This window comes from Polypterus senegalus, chromosome 2 (assembly GCF_016835505.1).
Source record: "Polypterus senegalus isolate Bchr_013 chromosome 2, ASM1683550v1, whole genome shotgun sequence".
NCBI classification, from domain to species: domain Eukaryota; kingdom Metazoa; phylum Chordata; class Cladistia; order Polypteriformes; family Polypteridae; genus Polypterus; species Polypterus senegalus.
Genome location: NC_053155.1, coordinates 178,917,221 through 178,936,111, shown reverse-complemented (window position 1 = coordinate 178,936,111; position 18,891 = coordinate 178,917,221). Strand labels below are relative to the sequence as shown.

The 18,891-nt window shown below is 38.1% G+C and overlaps 1 protein-coding gene across 4 annotated transcripts in view; it reads left to right on the top strand.

Moving 5' to 3' along the window:
* Positions 1–18,891, top strand: part of LOC120523571 (5-hydroxytryptamine receptor 1F-like) — a 282,068-nt gene that overhangs the window by 214,522 nt on the left and 48,655 nt on the right. For 2 of the 4 annotated variants that reach the window (XR_005632654.1, XR_005632653.1), the window contains exon 2: positions 966–2,922. Coding sequence is in view for 2 of the 4 variants with exons in the window: in XM_039744979.1 (XP_039600913.1) it covers positions 966–2,101 (1,136 nt within the window). In the remaining 2 variants the exon portion in view is untranslated. Of the gene's footprint in view, positions 1–965; positions 6,393–18,891 lie in introns of those variants that run through there. The other 2 variants (XM_039744980.1, XM_039744979.1) reach the window with 1 other exon arrangement.

Below are 18,891 nucleotides of genomic sequence, written 5' to 3'. Positions count from 1 at the left end.
GGAGTGTGATGTGATGCACAAGTAGTACAGTAAGAATAAAATAATCAGAGGTGGTGCCAACTGCAAATACCAATTTATGTACACTAGATCCAGTTTGACACATCATCTAAAGGGATTGCCCCTATTTCATAAGTAATCTAATACAAGACTTCAGGGGGCTTGTGCCGATCCTAGTGCTGCACATGTGAGTGCATTCTTCAACTTGTTTCTAATACACAGATCATGTTTCTAATACAGTGATTAAGAAGTAAAATGATCAAAGTATTTAAAATGTGGATTGAGGCTGTTACTTTAAAATGAGTTCAAGAAAAGCATAGGAGCACAGGTAGAAATCTGTTAAAAGAAATTTTGCACACATGTTAAGAAGTTCTTCTTCACACAGAGAACTACTGACACATGAAATAAGCTACCAAGTAGTATGGGTGACAGTAGGGCTTTAGGGACATTCAAAACTCACCATGTTATTTTAGAGGATTTAAGTGGATAGGTTTGGCGAGTTTTGTTGGGCTGTATGGCCCATTCTCTGCAAATTTTCTTCTAATTTTTCTTATTCCAGACACGAAACAGTTTTTGTCATCACCTGTCATAAGCAATGATATACTGCATGCATTCAGTTCAAAGTTGCACTTGGTCAGGACAATTAATATGAAGCCGTGCCACTTTGAAAGTGGGCATTTTTCCTTAGGTAAAGTTATTGAAGAACTGAGAACCTCACCTCAATCCATCTGTAGCTCACTTGCATGAAGGACTGACAAAAGGTTGTTCCAACAAAATATCTGTGCCAGAAATGATTGGAGTTGCACACAAACAATAGATTTTTTAATTATCAGTAATTAGTTTTTTTGCGATATGTTTTATATATTTCTTTACAAATTACTATGTCTGTGTAAGAGGAGTGCTAAATTATTGAACTTCAAAACTTTTCTACCACTGAAAATAACTTTCTCTTTGTCTTTTTTCTACAGATTTCATGAATGCAGATTCTCATCAAAGCATGGATTTTTACAACTGTACTAATGGCAACTGCTCATCAGAAGAACTTGCCAAAGTGCCAACCAGTAAAATTTTTATTTCTTTGACTCTTTCAGTGCTGGCAGTTCTGACAACTGCTATCAACTCTCTTGTAATCACTGCCATTATTGTTACAAGAAAACTTCACCATCCAGCCAACTATTTGATTTGCTCCTTGGCTGTGACAGACTTCCTTGTGGCTATCCTGGTGATGCCATTCAGCATTGTGTACATTGTGAAGGAGTCTTGGATAATGGGCCAAGTTGCATGCAACATCTGGCTGAGCGTTGACATAACTTGCTGCACCTGCTCTATTCTGCATCTATCTGCTATAGCCTTGGATCGGTACAGGGCAATTACTGATGCTGTGGAATATTCTAGGAAAAGGACTCCAAAGCATGCAGCGATAATGATCTCCATTGTCTGGATCATATCTATTTTTATCTCCATGCCTCCACTCTTTTGGAGGCATCAGTCAAACAACAGAGATGATGAATGTCTAATTAAGCACAATCACATTGCATTCACCATTTACTCAACCTTTGGGGCCTTTTATATCCCCTTGACCTTAATTCTTATTCTTTATTACAAAATATACAAGGCAGCCAAAACCCTCTACCACAAGCGTAATGCCAGTCGGATTGCCAAGGAGGAGGCAAATGGAAATGGTCCACCAGAGGCTGCAGACAGAGGTTCCAAAAATCCCTCCAACCTGTGTATCCCAGAAAAGTCCTTTTCTGAACCTTCCACAGAAGGTGAGAAGATTCATATCACAATCAGGAGTCCTAAAATGGAATCAAGAAGGGAAAAGTCATGGAGAAGGCAAAAGATTTCTGGCACAAGAGAGAAGAAAGCGGCCACCACTCTGGGTTTAATCCTGGGGGCATTTGTCATATGCTGGCTGCCCTTCTTTTTGAAGGAAGTCATTGTGAACATCTGTGCATCCTGCTACATCTCAGCGGAGATGTCAGATTTTTTGACTTGGCTGGGCTACCTCAATTCACTTATCAACCCTCTTATTTATACAATCTTCAATGAGGATTTTAAGAAAGCTTTTCAGAGACTTGTCAAGTGTGGCCAGTACCTTTAGAACTTTGAAAACAATGAAATCATAAATAAAATAGAAAAATTATTTACTGAACCAAAATAAGCTAGAAGTGGGGATCTATCAATCCATAAACACGAATTAAAGGGTTAAGAGGAATTAATGAGTGCAGGAGAGGAGGCCAGCATAACCCAGAATAACTGATAACAAAACAAAAACATCTCTCTTTCAGTTGGAATGGTTCACCACTTTGCTATTTTACTTTGTTTTGTCCAAAAGGATCAATGTGATTTTCTTCTAAAATTCTGTGGACCATAATAACAGCTGTGACTCTTACAACTATCTTTTTTAGATTGTTTTGTATGGTTCCCTTAATGATTATCTTCATTGTTTTAACATGTGATACAATGAGCTGGTATAGTAGAATGTTGAAAAGTTTGAAATGATACCAGTTTCCTTAGTTACCCAACTCTTAGGGCCTATCAAGAAACAAGATGAGAAGAACCAGAAAGGAAGATTTATGTATTGTGTGGGACCACTTCGTATTGTTCTCAATGAGAAACACCTCAGATCTGGTTTCATTGTTGAGGAACCTGTGTATCGATCTCCAAATAATTCAGTGATTTATTTCCACCTCTCCATCAACCAAGATTTGCACTCATCAGCCACACCCAAGTCTACCTTTTGTTGTGCCACAGCATACAAGATGTACCCATTATGTAGGGAGTCATACCCAGCCATGACTACCAGCTGTCAGTCCATTTTATTGGCTTGAGCTTCGAGCCCACTGAGAAGAGGGGCATGACTGTACATCATCCAAGGCAGTAACCCAGTACTCTTTTTGTGACTTTAATGCGACTCTGTAGGTGAGTTAGCCACATAGGTGAGATATATGAAAAAATTGCCATTTTTTTTTATACTTTCTAATTAAACAACAGACTCTGTCCCTGATGATGGCTTTCCCCATAATTTCATAACCTATGATATGAAATGGCATTTGTGCAGTTCTTTAAAAGTATTATATTTATGAGAATATTTTCCATTTTATTTTTCGTAAATTTATTTTTGTTATGAGCAGACAACTAAATTGCTTATTGATAAGGATATGTCAGAACGGTTGTGCATGGCGGAATGATTCTGCCAATGAAAGCAACCCCTTCCATGCAGAGTATTCTGTCTTACATCAGCACTTCTTGGGTAGTTCACAAAGGAAGATGTCATGGGGAATCACTATTTTCATTGATCAGCATATTGCTCAGCTTCTGCTTTTCCTTGTATATTTTTCTTAGGATGCTTTTCACCCACTGTTCATCATTGCTCCATGTGCACCTCCACTGAAAAGTATTGTTACATTCTCTTATCAAGATGCTGAGGAAGCCCCATTTCTGAGGTAGATGATGAGGTAGATTCATGAAAACATCACATAGAGATAAACCAGTTAATGTCATTATCATCATTATTGTCCTGTGTCTTTTGTGCTCCATGGATTTCCCTTAAAGATGTAATTTGATAATGTCACAGTAAGTTCAAGCTCATATTTCCACATTTCAAAATAATTGTCATGTCCATCCATTAATCCATTTTCTAAGTCTCCTGGTTTGAATTTGCAATCCAAGCATGGTCTGTTTGCTACTTCACTATATGTCTGCCTGGATTTTCCTGTTATGTCCCAAAGATATGCAGGTTAGATGAATTGTCAATTGAAACCTACCTTATATGAGTGAGTAGGTGTAAGGAAGCCATGCAATGGTTTGGCACCATCTCCACAGTTGGTTCCTACCTCTCATCCACTAATACTTTGATAGGCACCAACTCCCTACATCATCTCCACGAGCCCCTCAAAACATTCAGCAGATGACCAGGTAGTCATCTCTGTATCCTCCAAAACGTTTCTACTGTGTGTACACTTCATGTGGAAAGGCTTTAATTGTCATCAAAGTATCATGTTATGTCCTCTCAACCATTGTCCCTGATGTTTCATCACTTTACTTAAAGTATCCAAAGTATATTTTCTCAAAGGTTAACTGTTCATTGGGAAATTAAATCTATATAATTAAGATCTGATTTGCAGGATCAGATAGCACTGCTGCCTTTCCACTCCTGGGATCATATCATGGCTTTGGCACTGTTTTTGTGGAATCTGGGTTGTTTCTGGGTGTTCTGCTTTCTTCCCACATTCCAGAGATGTACAGTATACGATACACTCACCAAAAGCTTATTATGAGTGAATGTGGATGCATTTGGTGAGTGTGTCCTTCATGTCTTATCCAGTGTTGTTTCCTGTCTTGATACTGATGCTGCTGGGATAGACTTTAGGCTGTTCATAACAGCATTAAAATAATCAAGTTCAGAAAATTCATGGCTAGATGAACTGTTGAGAATGGTAAAGAATATTTCCTTTAACGATCAAAACTGAATGTTTCTTTGGTTATTCAGTTCCACTTTTAAAGAATTGGAGCTGGTCAAAAGTATAGAGTGTTATTTGGATAGGTAAGTAGTGGTTAAGGAGGTGGATGGGGAGTATTTTGACCATGAAGGTATCCCAACTGTATCAGTATCAGTTCATTTCAAACTAGCTTAGACTAACATTCTTTACTCAGATTTCAGAGACAATAACTTTTCTATTTGTTCACTTCCACAATTTTCATTGTGACATTTTAAAAAGTAATCAAATTCTAACTTCTCAGACATGTGACAAATTCATATAACACAGTTTCATTGGCTTACCTAAGTAGTCACTTCTGTTCTTATTTCCTACATCATAGGATGTTTATAATGAGAATACACAAAAACAGAATATCATGGCCAATCATTTCACAAGACCCCAGTACACCATATCAATGAATCCCACACGTAATTCCTGTGGCACAACACTTTTCTCTCCTCAATCTAAAACTCCTGAAATACTGTATGGGACAATTAGGTGTCCTTCAGTTAAGTTATGAATAAAATCATCACTGTCAAATGATCAGTTACAAGGAAATGTCAGAGCAGTGCACCAGCTGAACAGGCCTGTGCAAAGATGACCCTGCTGGAGCGTTCTTCACATGTTAAGAGGATTTCCCCTTTGAGTTTGTGATTTTCTGTGCAAAGTGATACAGCTGAGTGGGCCTTCAATGTCTATAAGACTGTAATAAAAGTCATTTTGCCATTGGCACCTTTCTTTTATTGAGTATTTTCTTACAGAGTAACAAGAATGGAGGAGTAAGGTATGTTGTTTTGGACTCATTGGTACCATCATCTGTGGAGATTAATGTGCATACATAGCTTGCTTGGAAACTTCTAGTACCACAGCCAGTCACAGACAGCAATTAGAATAGTGGTGGGTTCTCTAAAATTGTGAGGGCATTTTCCTCTGTTGTGTATGTCCAGTGGTGGACTGTCTAGATTGTGTTCCTGCCATGTTGCTGCTATGAAATGTTCTGCTAGCCCAAACTGATTCAAGTAAAAATGAAAATGGATGACCAAAGGTGCCCCTTATAAAGATAGAATCAAGAAAAAATAAAAATCATAATAAAGATGATCCTGCTTTGCCTCTCATGTGATGCTTTTGGTTCTGGACCCATGGGAGTGGCATTTTCATGTTGTTTCTATTTCACATATTGTACATTCTGGAAGTAGTACCCTAATTTACTCAAAAAGTATTTTTTACACAATGACTATCAGATGTCCACACAACCTTATGCTTGGAACATAATGTGTTAGAGCTGTGAGCCATATTGATCAGGGTAATCATCCGATCATTGTCACTGTTCTTAGCCTTTACTGAAAAAACTTTGTTGTAAGAAGGTGAACAGTCATCTTCAAGGTAATATTCAGCCATTGATTGTGGACAGAAGAAGTCCAAGACTACGGGAACCATCCTCTTTATGGTTGTTTTGTAACTAATGTAGCATTACTTAGATATGTGATTCAGTAAATTCTCTACTAGTTAGTCACTAATGGAAGTCTCATTACTACTGTAAATCTTAATGTATATGGTAAAGCCACAATTCTAACAGAACTAATAGGGAAAAATGTCCTGTGTTCATTACAGTGATAAAAGTGCCAAATAATGTAACTGCTATTTGTGTTTTTTAAAATCTTCTGCATATTGCACATATCAAAAAGCAATAGACAATTTTAATTCACTTAAAACCATTATTTTTATATAAATGCCTAGTCCTAATATCACTTATACAGGAAAATATCCTGAAAAATACATTTATTGACAAAAGTTTATAGTTTTGGAGTGATTATTTTGTAAAAGTCAAAAGGTTACAGAATTGCCATAAAAGGCCTTTTAGAGAAGGTTGGCATGGTGGTAGTGCTGCTGCCCTGCAACTAGGAGATGGAAGTTCATGTCCCAGGTGCTCCCTGCTTTGATTTTGCATCTTCTCCCCATATTCACAAGGGTTTACTTTCACAGTCCAAAGACATGCTAGGTAAGTGAATTGGCAGTGGCTCCTGATGTGTGTGTGTGTGTGTCTGTTCACCCTGCAGTGGGCTACTACCCTGTCCAAAGATTATTCCTGTCTTGTGCCTTATGGTTGCTGGGATAAGCTGCAGCTTCCCCATAACCGTAAATGGTCTGATGGGGTGGCTGGTTAAGATACCTATTGGTGAACCAGTTTATGAAATGTTTCTACTTTAAAAATTAACTAAAAGAGCAAAATAAGAAGGGTTAAAGCTCAATGGGACAATTATTGGTTGCTGAAAGAGGAAACTAGAGATAAAAAGGAAACTAGGGTTTCTTGTTCTTTGAATAGTGCAATGCAGATGATGACTTGGTTCAGTAGTGAGATGAGAGAACAAGTAGGGCTTGCAGAAACATAGGTTCAGTTTATTCATGGTTGCAGGTGGAAAAGAAGAGCAGCAGCTCAACCTCAAAATCCTGCCTTAATGCACCCACAATCTGAGATTTTGATTGGTTTGAGTGTGAATTTTCTTCCCACTCTTCTTCACAGTGATACCCGAAAAAGAAAGTGTAAACAATTTTTAATTCTTCATCCATACTACTCTATCCAAGCCACCATTCAGTCTTGGTTGAACCACCTTTCACATCTATTACAGCAAGTAATCTTTGAGGATAGCCTCTAATATTTTTGTACAATGTGCTGGAGCATGATTTGTGCATTCCTCTTTGGAAAAGTTGCTGTTCAAAATTTGTTGGGTACTGTGGTTGGGAGTAATTGTTAGGTCTCCCCACAGATATTAAACAGGGCTAAGCTGAGGACTCTGACTGAGCCCCTCAGTAACATCAGTGTTCTTCATTTTAAGCCAAATTATTGATGTGCTTGTTCATTATCCAACTGAAACACAAACCTCCTCCCGGGTTTAAACTTTTTGAAAAAGGGTGAGCAGGTTTTCCTCCAGGATCTGTCTGTATTGTGTAGCATTTATTTTTCCATCAGTCCTGACCAAACTTTCAATCTCTGATGTTGTAAAAACATCACCAGAACAGATGGACCTCAGTGAAAGGGTGGGTACCTATCCTTGTAAATTAACTGAGAACAGATGATCCACCCATTTCATGTACAGGTAGAGACCACCAACAAATTGGGTGAGTTGGTACGGTAATACACTGACCTGTGCATTTTATTTACAAAACAAATTAATATTTTTAAAATCTCCCAATTTAGATTTTTCTTTTTCAGCAAAGTGGTGAAACATTTTTAATTAGTTTCTTTCGATTTGCTGTGATTCATACTGTAATATTATGCAAAAAAGAAAAGAAGGTTAGAGACAACAGTTTGGTTGAATAGGTTGTGTCATGTGTTCATCTAGAAAATAAAGAGCAGGTAATGTATATTGGAGGGGAAGGAGGGAACAAAGCCAGGGCAGAAGAAAGAAGAAAAAGTTAAATTCAGTGTGAAGAAGCTGCTTTTACAGATGATGAAGGGAGAGATTAAAAACTTAGTTGGTCATTAAGACTTGAAGAAATATGTGATCCCCAACTGAGAATTGACATCTTCTGGTTTTCTTCAAAAAGTGTCTATAAAGCCCTGTGAAAGAACACACACACACAGAGAATGGTGCATCTATGATCAAGGGATGTAAAGCAATCTACAATAGGCTGTATAAGGTCTTTAATTTTAGTGACTCAGTTGTGCTCTCTGAAACTTTCTGTTAGCCACCTCTCTGGTTCACCTATGTAGATGGTTGGACACCACCTTCAAGAAATACAGTAAATAAGGTTTTTTAGACAGGCAAGAGGCCCATTCTTTTGTACTGAATTTACCAGAGGGACCAGATTCTATGGTATTATCGATGACATATTTGCAAGTATCACATTGGCTGCTGTTGCAGCTCAAAAACGTCTGGGGAGCAATGTGGCTCTCATTTGTGAAGCAAGTTGTAGATGAGAAGTTTGCATAGATTAGGTGGTTAACAGAAGAAGATAAAGGAATGATTAGAAAAAAAGGCTCCTGTAGAGGGATCATTCTGCAAAATGGTGAATTTTTCTTTAATGACCTGTGGAAGGGATAGAGTGTTAGGATAGAATGGCAGGACAAGTAGGATGTGTTTCATTATTGGAGTTCCTTTTACAGTGGATGTTATGAGGTCTGCCCCTGGCCTGATTGGAGGCCAAATTCACAAGATGAGGAGGGAATCTTCAATAGATGAAGAAACTTCTTATTCTGAGTGCTTCATTATAAAAGTCAGCCTCATCACTGCAGAGGTGTTGGAGTCTAAGGAACTTGGATAGAGGCAGATAGTTTTTAGGTATTTTTAACACTGTGATACCAGCTAAGCTGACCAACAAGCTCTCTACTTACTCCCTGCAACTGGGTCCTGGACCTTTTAACAGGGAACCTCCCAGTCAGTCAGGATGGGAAATAACATTTTCAAAACAATAATCAAATACAGGAACCCCACAAGGATGTGTTTTGAGTCCCCTGATGTACATGCTCTTTACTGTGCATGACTGTCTCACTTCCCAGCATAACACCAGTATTATTAATTTTGTGGATAATACCACCGTCATTGGACTGATATCTGGGGGTGATGAGTCAGTGTACAGAGTTGGCTGGTCTTGTGAAGTGGACAGTAATCTCTTTCTTAACACCGGTAAAGTAAAAGACAAGATTATTGACACACAGAGAAAGCACCTAGCACTGTATTTTGGAGAGAGACTGAGGTGGCGAGAGTAGCCACATTTAAACTTCTTGGCATTAACATCTCTGAGGATCTCACTTGGACCTACCATATCACAGACCTGGCGGGGTAAGCCTGGCAGTATTTGTATTTTCTGAGAAGGCTGAGGAAGTTTGGCATGCCAAGCAATATCCTCAGCAACTTCTACAGATATACAATTGAGAGTATCCTCACCTCAGTCTGGTTTGGGAACAGTACAATATGGGGCCGCAAGGTTCTAGAGATTAAATTAGCATAAAATATCATTGGAACAGCACTCCCTGCACTAGAGGATATCCATAACACCAGAGTTCTCAGGGAGGACCCATAACATTATTAAGGACACAACCTACCAACTGCATGAACTGTTCATACTGCTGCCATCAGGGAGATTCTATAAGAGCAAAGCAGTTAGAACATCAAGGCTAAAAAGCAGTTTTCTCCCTAATGTTATCAGGCTTGTAAATAAAATCCGTCCACTGCCCCTCCCTTCAGCACTGCAGGCTAGCTTGTGTCTGAAGGATGGAAGGCCTTCTTGAGATTATATACCTGCAGAGCTTACACTGAATAATTTATTTATTTGTACAGTATGTGCACTCTTACTTCGTTTTGTTTTTGCATTTCTTTTTCACCTGAGTGTTTTTGTTTATTGTTGTGAATTCTTGTCTGTTTTTGTGTATTCTTGCTTATTTCTGGAGGACTAGCAGAATAAGATTTTCATTGTACTGAATACATATGGCAATAAAGCTGAAGTTTCAAAATCAGGAGTCGTAGAGAAAATGACTGTGTTAGTCAGTTTGCTTGGAATAGTCAGAGCTTTTAAGACCTGGAAAGATGATAGAAAGACTGATACGTGAAAATGCAAGAGTTGTGATAGAAACATCAACTGCATACCTGAGATATTTTTAAATCACTATATATAGTATATGTATATCTTGTATATATGTATATCGATGAAAAATATTAATTTTGTTTAATACATGTTTGATTTAAAAATAAAATTCCAAGGGCAGATATGGTTTAGTTGTTGTTTGACTAAATACTGGAATGGACAAGATGTCCTGCTTTAAAAAGTGTATTACAAAGTCTTGTCTCCTGGTTTACTGAGCCTCTCCAATGGTAACATTCACCTAGTAGCCACTTTATTAAGTACACCAATCTACAGTAGAACCAGATAGGACCCCTGTTGCCTCCAGAACAGTTGGAATTTTTCAAGGTATGCATCCAACAATATGCTGGAAACACTCCTAGAGGATTTTGATCACACATCAGTGGTATAGCAGGTCCACAGCTCTCGTCAAAGGCCAGTTTTAAATAAATAATCACCGCATTCGTGGCTTAGTGAGGGGGCGTGGTTGTGTGACCGAAGCGGTTCCTGAGGAGTTTGTAATGTGGGCATTGCTCACCTAAGTGCACAGGTGAGAAACGGTTCGCATCCGTAATTGTTCCCAGGAGCTGCTGATTGCCAGAGCTGCCACATCCTCTTCATAAATAGAAGCGTGAGGCGGCTAAAGGAAAAAAAAAAGTGAGAAAAAAGAAACGGAGGAAGAAAGCAGGACGCTGGAGAGAGAACCGGTGTGAGCGAGTAAACACGAGCGTGTGCTCGCAGGCAGGCAAGAAGCTAGACAGTGTGCCCTAGTAGTGGTGTTTGTCCGACACTCAGTGGGGCAGAAGGAAGCGGCCTCTCCAGCTGAGTGATCAAGGAACTAGAGTGACCAGACGGCTGGCCATGTAAGGCCGTGAAGGCAGCGGAAGTCGAGAGACTTGGGCGGTGAATTACCTGATGTGGGCGTCCTGGCCGCCAGGGAAGCCAAGTCTCAGTTTAGAGAGTGCGTGACCGAAGCCAGGAATCGGGAGGCCTCCAGATCAGTGGAACCGGACAATAGAAAGGTCAGCTGCTGAGAAGGTGACTCTCCTGTTGCGGGGCCCAGACGGGAGAAGCAGGAGAGCCGCCAGATAAAAAAGACACGAGCTGTGTTTTTAAAGGAGACTGCTTCCAGCATTGTTTTAACCTTGTTTTACAGGATTGTTTTTTTTTCTGTTTATTGGATTTTTTTAACCGCCACTTTTCACTTCTGTTTTTATGGATTATTTATTTAATGACTTTGAGAAACACTGCACTATTTATTTGAACTTTGTTTTGTTTATTGATGTTTTTAATAAAAGCACTTTGCACTTATACACCATCCCCTTGCTATGTTGTGCCATGCGGTGACATTACCAACGGTGACAGGTTCAGGAGCTCCCGGATGGAAGATGGGAGCATGCAGCAAACCCGCATCTTCACAATGTTGCCCTCCACCACATCCCAAAGTTGCTCTGATGGATTGAGTTTAGCTGTGCCTCCCAACACATCTTTTGGTCCAGCCAATCCAGTGGTGCTTTAGTCTTGTAGTTGGAGATATTACCCTATTTTTCAGCTGATTTTCTTCCCTGAATTGCAGTTTCACTGCACTGATATTCCTCATAAGTGAATGTTTCCTGGTGTTATTAAACTTTACAGAGACATGGAAATTATACTGCAATTAAGTGTGCTACTCTTGCTACACACAAAGGCCATTTAGTTAACATAAACACAAATCAGTTCAGTTTATTCTTGTTTAAACTCTTCACTGAGTGCAGACTTGAAGCATTTATAAAAATTTAATTCAATAACACTTTGCAATCATTACATACATAAAAACACATTTAAAATAACAAACAGTAATACAGAAGTTAATCTCATTTCTCAATAGAATTGAAACTGAAATCCCAACAATGTTGTCTTGGTCTGCCTGATAATAAAACAAAATTTACATTCAGTATGTCAGCATTTGTTGAATAGAATTTGCAGCACTATAACCCAAATTAATCTAAGATTACTAGCGCTGGCTGTGAAGACCAACTTGGCCATCTCAGTCAGTCTGGAGGAGGTGTTGGATTGCTTCATTCAGTCTACTATTCTTTATTACCGAATGTTATTAATAACACAGCTTAATGAGTGATCCTGCATATTTTCAGGATATCTGAAATGCAAGATATCTCAAAATGACTATCTGTAAAATCACCTATGTTTTCAATGGGACTGCCTTTTTAAAGACATTTTCTAAATGAATTTAAGATATCTCAAAATTTCTCGAATGTTGCTTTAAGATATATGCAAATCTAATCAAGATATCTTCAAATTTATTTAAACTATAGCCATACTGACTTATGTTTCAGATACCTAAAATACCTTTCTAGATATCTCAAATTCATTTCATCCATCCATCATCCAAATCTGCTTTATCCTGTGCAAGATCAAGGGAAAGGTGGAGTCGATCCCAACATGCATGGGGCGCAAGGTAAGAAAAATCCCTAAACAGGGTACCAGTTCATTTATGGGTGAATATAAAGAGCACACTATGGACAATTTATTATCACCAATCCACATAACCTGCATATCATTAAAATGACGGAGGAAAGCCATGTAGAAACAGGGAGAACATGCAAGCTCCATAAAGGGATGACACAGGACATGAACTCCAGTCTCCTTGTCACAATACCATTTAAAAATTGTGAATTTCAAATTATTTTCATCATATCTTAAAATGAATCTCTGCTCAATTCCAAATATCATAAAATGTGTTTCAGGATATCTTACATTTTTTTTTCAAGACTAGGGGGTGAAGCCCCCTGCTTGCTTCGCTCGCCAACCCCCTGTCCTGTGCTACACGCCAGCCACTTCACATTTCTGCCACTCACGTATATGGATTTCACTTGCACCAAACAACAAAACTTTTAATTCTCATGGATAGGCCTCTTCATTGGGAAGAAACACTACCTTTCCCTGATGGCAACACGAATTAGACAATCTACAAGTCTCCGACTTAAAGTTTAAAGCCAAATAATATCTACATACTTCTGTCATATCACCTATGTCCATATATTCAATCTCTTTTCACTGTTCCATTATTTCAACGAGTAATAATTTCCGTTTGTTTGCACTAATGCAATCTTACCCTCATTTTTTGAGACTTTCAAATTTTAGTACTTTCATTATCTCTAACCTACTCTGTATGTGTATCACGACAACGTTTTTGAACCTCTTTACGACGTTCTACTTTGTCTTCTACTCTTTGTCTTTTTTTCCCACCCCACTTGGAGCTGAGAGCGCAGGAACTGTGTCTGACAATAGCATTCAATCAAATGAGAAGTGATTGGACCGTGGGTGTGGCTGTAAATGTTTGAGAGGAGTGTGGGATTTGTCAAAATCTCTTGGCAAAAAGTCTCATCTCGCGGGACCTGAAATTACATCTCGCAGGAGTTGAAATTATCTCCGACACAGTCTCGTCTCAGAATTTTCTTTTATAATTGAGAGATATGTCAAATACATTTGAAGATTTTTTTAAACAGACATGAATGTATTTCAATATATCTGAATATCATCCTTAATTAATACAAATTAACAAATTTCAAATACATTTTAAGATATCTCAAAACAGCTTCCTGTCCATTTTCAAATACCTCAAATGCATTTCAGAATGTCTAAGACAGGCAGATCCATTGAAGGATTAGGACATTCTGAAGGAACAAAATTGTGAGATAACTTGAAATAAATTTCAGATATCTTTAAACACTTGCAAGGTCAATTTGATATATCTTAAAAAGTATTTAGGATAACTTCAAATTGACAGATAGTTATTTTCAGATATCTGCAAATATACAGTATGTATGTATGTATGAATGTATGTATGTATGTATGTATGTTTGTATGTAGACCAGTTCTGACATTCACATGCCCATTGTTGGTGCTTTTGGACAGAAATCAGCATGGGAAATGTAGTGCAAATATCTTAAAATGTAAAGAAACATATTTTGAGATATCTTTAAAGGTGAACTGTATTTTATAATATCTGAAATTCATTTTGTGATAGCTCTAAACATTCATTAGTGTCACTCATTCCTCCTTACAACACTTTCAGTTTATTGAAGTCTGTAGGCTTTCATTTATGCACAGCTCTTGTAAGATCCTGTCATAAACATCTCAGTGTGGTTGAGGTCTAGACTGTAATTTAGTCATCCCTAAACTTTCATGGGTACTATTAGGATCATTGTCCGGTTGCATGATTCAATTTCGACAAAGTATTAGCTGTCAGACAGAAACACTCTTGTATGAAGAAGATTTAGATTAGATTACATTACATTACATCAGATTAGATTAGATAAACTTTATTAATCCATGAGAAAATTCAGATGGAATCAATAATTATTAAGCATCCGGGTCCTGTGGTGGCAAAACAAAACCACCATCCTATCACCACTGTGTTTCATGATTGGTCTTAGATGTGTATGATGAAAATAAGTTTGGTTTTAACCAAACATGCTGTTGTGTGTGACAACCAAAGCTCTCTTGCCATCCTATCTATCCTAAACACATTGGTTCAAGTGTTGTGGTTCATTCAAATGCAGCTTAACCATTCTAGGCCATGATGTCATATTCTTTTTGAGGGAGCTCCTTCAAAGTCATGCTGGTCCGTCTTTCTCTGTCAGGATTAATATTACTGAATGTCTAAGACAGGCATGTTCTAAAAAGGACATCTGAAAAAAAAGTAGTCAGGAAATGAACTGACAAAAGAATTATTAAAAACAAAGGTAAAGGTAGGTGTAACTGTGTTTGTTGAGGATTTCTAAATAGTTCAAATGCAATTTCCAGAATGCATTTCAGCAGTAATGTGCTTCATTATGCAAAAACTGCACAGTTCAGGTTTCTACTTTTTAAAGATACTAGTGAAACTCAAAGCGGACAGTTTACACAAAACATAAGGAAAGAGGTGATAATACATGAAGAAAATGGGAAATTTTGTGTATATGGTAAGTATCTAAGATGCATTTATTAAGGTTTTATCTGTTATCACATATACTAGAATTTATGTTTGACCTACGTACATAACGGTCAGAAAACTATATGCCCTTAATGGCTATCTGTCTAACAATTTGTGTTTCTTTCTAGATATCTAACTTCAATCCAAGAGCTACATTAATGTCTCAGAGAGCTAACATTAAAAACATTCCATTACTTTTAACTCATATGGGGTACAATAGAATCTTCCATTATCTGTGTTAAAGCTACATTATATTCAAGTTCAAATTAAGCAAAAATAAGTTATATTTACCATTAACATAAACTTGGCTTTTACACTAAGGTTAAGTAAAAAAAAAAGAAATTAGGAACCAAAACTAGAAAACCGATGGCCAAAAACCATTAAAAAGAAAACAAGTCCAAATATTTAAAATATTTAAAGAAGCATGATCAACTCATTTTTATTTTAACTTATTCCAATGTTACAATTCCATCCATCCATCCATTATCCAACCCGCTATATCCTAACAACAGAGTCAAGGGGTCTGCTGGAGCTAATTCCAGCCAACACAGAGCGCAAGGCAGGAAACAAACCCCAGGCAGGGCACAAACACACACACCCACACACCAAGCACATACTAGGGACAATTTAGAATCACCAATGCACCTAGCCTGCATGTCTTTGGACTGTGGGAAGAAACCGGAGCACCCGGACGAAACCCACTCAGACATGGGGAGAACATGCAAACTCCGCGCAGGAAGGACCCGGGCAGCAAACCCAGGTCTCCTTACTGTGAGGCAGCAGCGCTACTACTGTGCCACCGTGCCACCCTGTTACAATTTGACTATCTTTTATATCTCTGAAAATCTGATGCAATACATTGATAATGACCATAGCAGCAGTAAAACAATATGGCAACACCCATGCAAACAATTCACAAAATAACTGTGAAATGAGTGAAATTTTAAATGGCAGAAAGCACAAATACCATAGTCCAAATTCAAATAGAATTACTAAGAGAATTCTGAAAGGTAGAGTAGCACATTTAACATTTACATTGTTGGCATAGGTCTGTAGTTCCCCGCTTTTGGGCTCTTTGCAATTTATTACAGTGAATTTCCTGAGATGCACACACTTTGGACAATTGGCAACTTTCTTGAACATTCCTTTTTTGTAAATAATCTTCCCCAGTGTACAAGTGGACTTTGAGGTACTTAGAAACGGCTTTTGAACGCTTCCCAGACTGATGATCAGCAGTAATTGGTGGCAGGTGGTAGAACTCTCTGATCATCAACTAATCAAATGTGCTTGGTTAGCGGCGTCTGCTTCTGAGTGCCTTCATAAATGATATGAAAGTAATACGAGTGGGCCTAGTTTTTTACACATGGTTTCTAAACGCTGGCTTATTTTTTTGTTGATTAAATGATAACAAATTTAAATATGTTAGTGTCATTTGTCGCTTGACGATAGATTTTGTGTGATTTTATGAGTTGGCGAGTACTAGATGATTGTTAGCTATGTTCTAATATGTAATGTTACAGAACTGAGAGAGGGTAGTTTTTATCAAGACTGTAGGTGTATCAAGACTGAATATATATGCAGTGTACAAAAGTCTTATGTAAATATGAAAAGTGGGGGTATTTTCAAAAATATTGAAATAAAGTTATGTGGTGGGTTGGCACCCTGCCCAGGATTGGTTCCTGCCTTGTGCCCTGTGTTGGCTGGGATTGGCTCCAGCAGACCCCTGTGACCCTGTGTTCGGATTCAGCGGGTTGGAAAATGTTTGGTTGAAATAAAGTTTCAAAATATCAACAAATGTACCATACATAGCAGTAAATAGTCAAAGACTGAGTCAAATCAGTATTTTGTGTTACCACTGTAACAGCTGGCCTTTTGGCCAGGCTAACTGGCTACACTGCACTTTATAAATTGTCCAGCCAGTACTCTAGCCATGGATGTTCTGTCAATTAGTCTGCCTACCTTTAAGGAGGTATTAATTACTGTTATATGTTATTCATTACCCATGGGACCAACTGATAGCAAAGTGCCACCCTACTCAATAATCAAGTATTTCAGATCAACAATCAGCAAAATGAGCAATAAGGTCAGAGGTATATGTTTCCCCTTACTTTGAGAAATTCATGTGAAGATCCATTGTACCAAATGCAGTGTAGCTGAGATAAGAATGTGGCCTTCCCTGTGTAGCAAAATGGGCTATTGTTCTACACAATCCGAGGCTATTTTGTACTTCCCATCGAAGAAGCAGGTCTACCCTTTATAAATTCTGCACTATATTCTTTTCTATATTCATCTTCTCCATGTACACCATGTACTCCATGTACTCCTGCATCTTGTCTAAAAGTTATCGAAACAATTGCACCAGGAGTCTTCAAGGAATTTACACTACTGGTCAAAAGTTTTAGAACACCTCAGTTTTTTCAGTTTTTATGGAAAAGAACGCAGTTTAATGCCTTAATCCATCCATCCATCCATTATCCTACCCGCTATATCCTAACTACAGGGTCACGAGGGTCTGCTGGAGCCAATCCCAGCCGACACAGGGTGCAAGGCAAGGCAGGAAACAAACCCTGGGCAGGGCTCCAGCCCACTGCAGTAATGTCTTAATGTTTCATGAAATCAATTTATAGAATGAATAAACAATGGCAAATAAAAAATAAGTCAAGGAATCATTAAGTGTACACAATTGTATTCAATTTTTTAATTCATCAAACTAGTCACCTTTTGGTCATATAACAGTCACTCTGTCGAAGTCACCAACTCTGCCTCCAGCAAAAGAACCCCAGACCATTACACTTTCTCCTTCATGTTTGACAGTTGGTGTCATACACTGAGGATCCATCCTCTTTACCAACTCAATGGTGTACAAACACCTTGCATGATAAACCAAAGATTTCAAATTTTGATTCATCAGTCCATAAAACTTTTTTCCAGTGTGCAGTAGTCCACAGCTGGTATTTATTTCATGGCCCTATGGCTTTGTTACTGCCACACGTCCTGTCAAACCTGCAGCACAAAGTCTCATCTTCACAGTAGAAACTGAGACTTGTTTTTTTTTCTACCACTGTGAAGCTGTGCTTGAAGCTGCTGTGCTGTGAGTCACTTATTACACAAGTTGGTGACCCTCAGAAACTTGTCTTCTGATTGGGTTGGGATTTGGGGTCTGCCAAATCTCTTCCAGTTCCCTATTTCCTTTGGATTGTGTAGGTCTCGGTCCTCCCTGACACTTTGATAGTTTTTGCAATTTCTCTAAATGAAAGGTCTACACTTCTAAAGGTAATACAGCTTAGTCTTATTTAATATGTTGATTGCCATTCTCTTGCAATTATACAGTGTAATATTGTCCAAATAGTACTTCAGATGATGTAATAACACAGTTTGTTCCAACTCTGCTTTAAGACAGACAGATGGAAGAAATTCTGTTAGTACAGGTAAATGTTCTTCTGCCACTGCTTCTCTAAACTATGGGGTTCCTTAAGGTTCAATTGTTGGTCCATTGTTATTTTCATTTTACATCTTTCCTGTAGCAGTGATCATTCAGTCTTTTAAAGACATCGCTTATCACTTTTATTCTTTATTTTATTCTGGTGATATTCAGCTATATATTTCTTTTAAACAACACCCGCTTGATAAGTTCCCTATCCTAGTTGATTGTGTTTCATGGATAAAATAGCGGCTCTCTTTCAAATTACATATATTTAAATTCCAGCCAAATGGAAACCATGATTATGGTTTCTCCTGACACTTATCCAAAGATTAATCAGGCGCTTGCATCTTTCTGCCCAACTGCTAAGTCCAGTGTTCAAAACCTTGGAGTTAAATTTGATTCCTTTCTGAGTTTTAATTTGTATATTAAATCTATTTCTCATTCCTGTTACT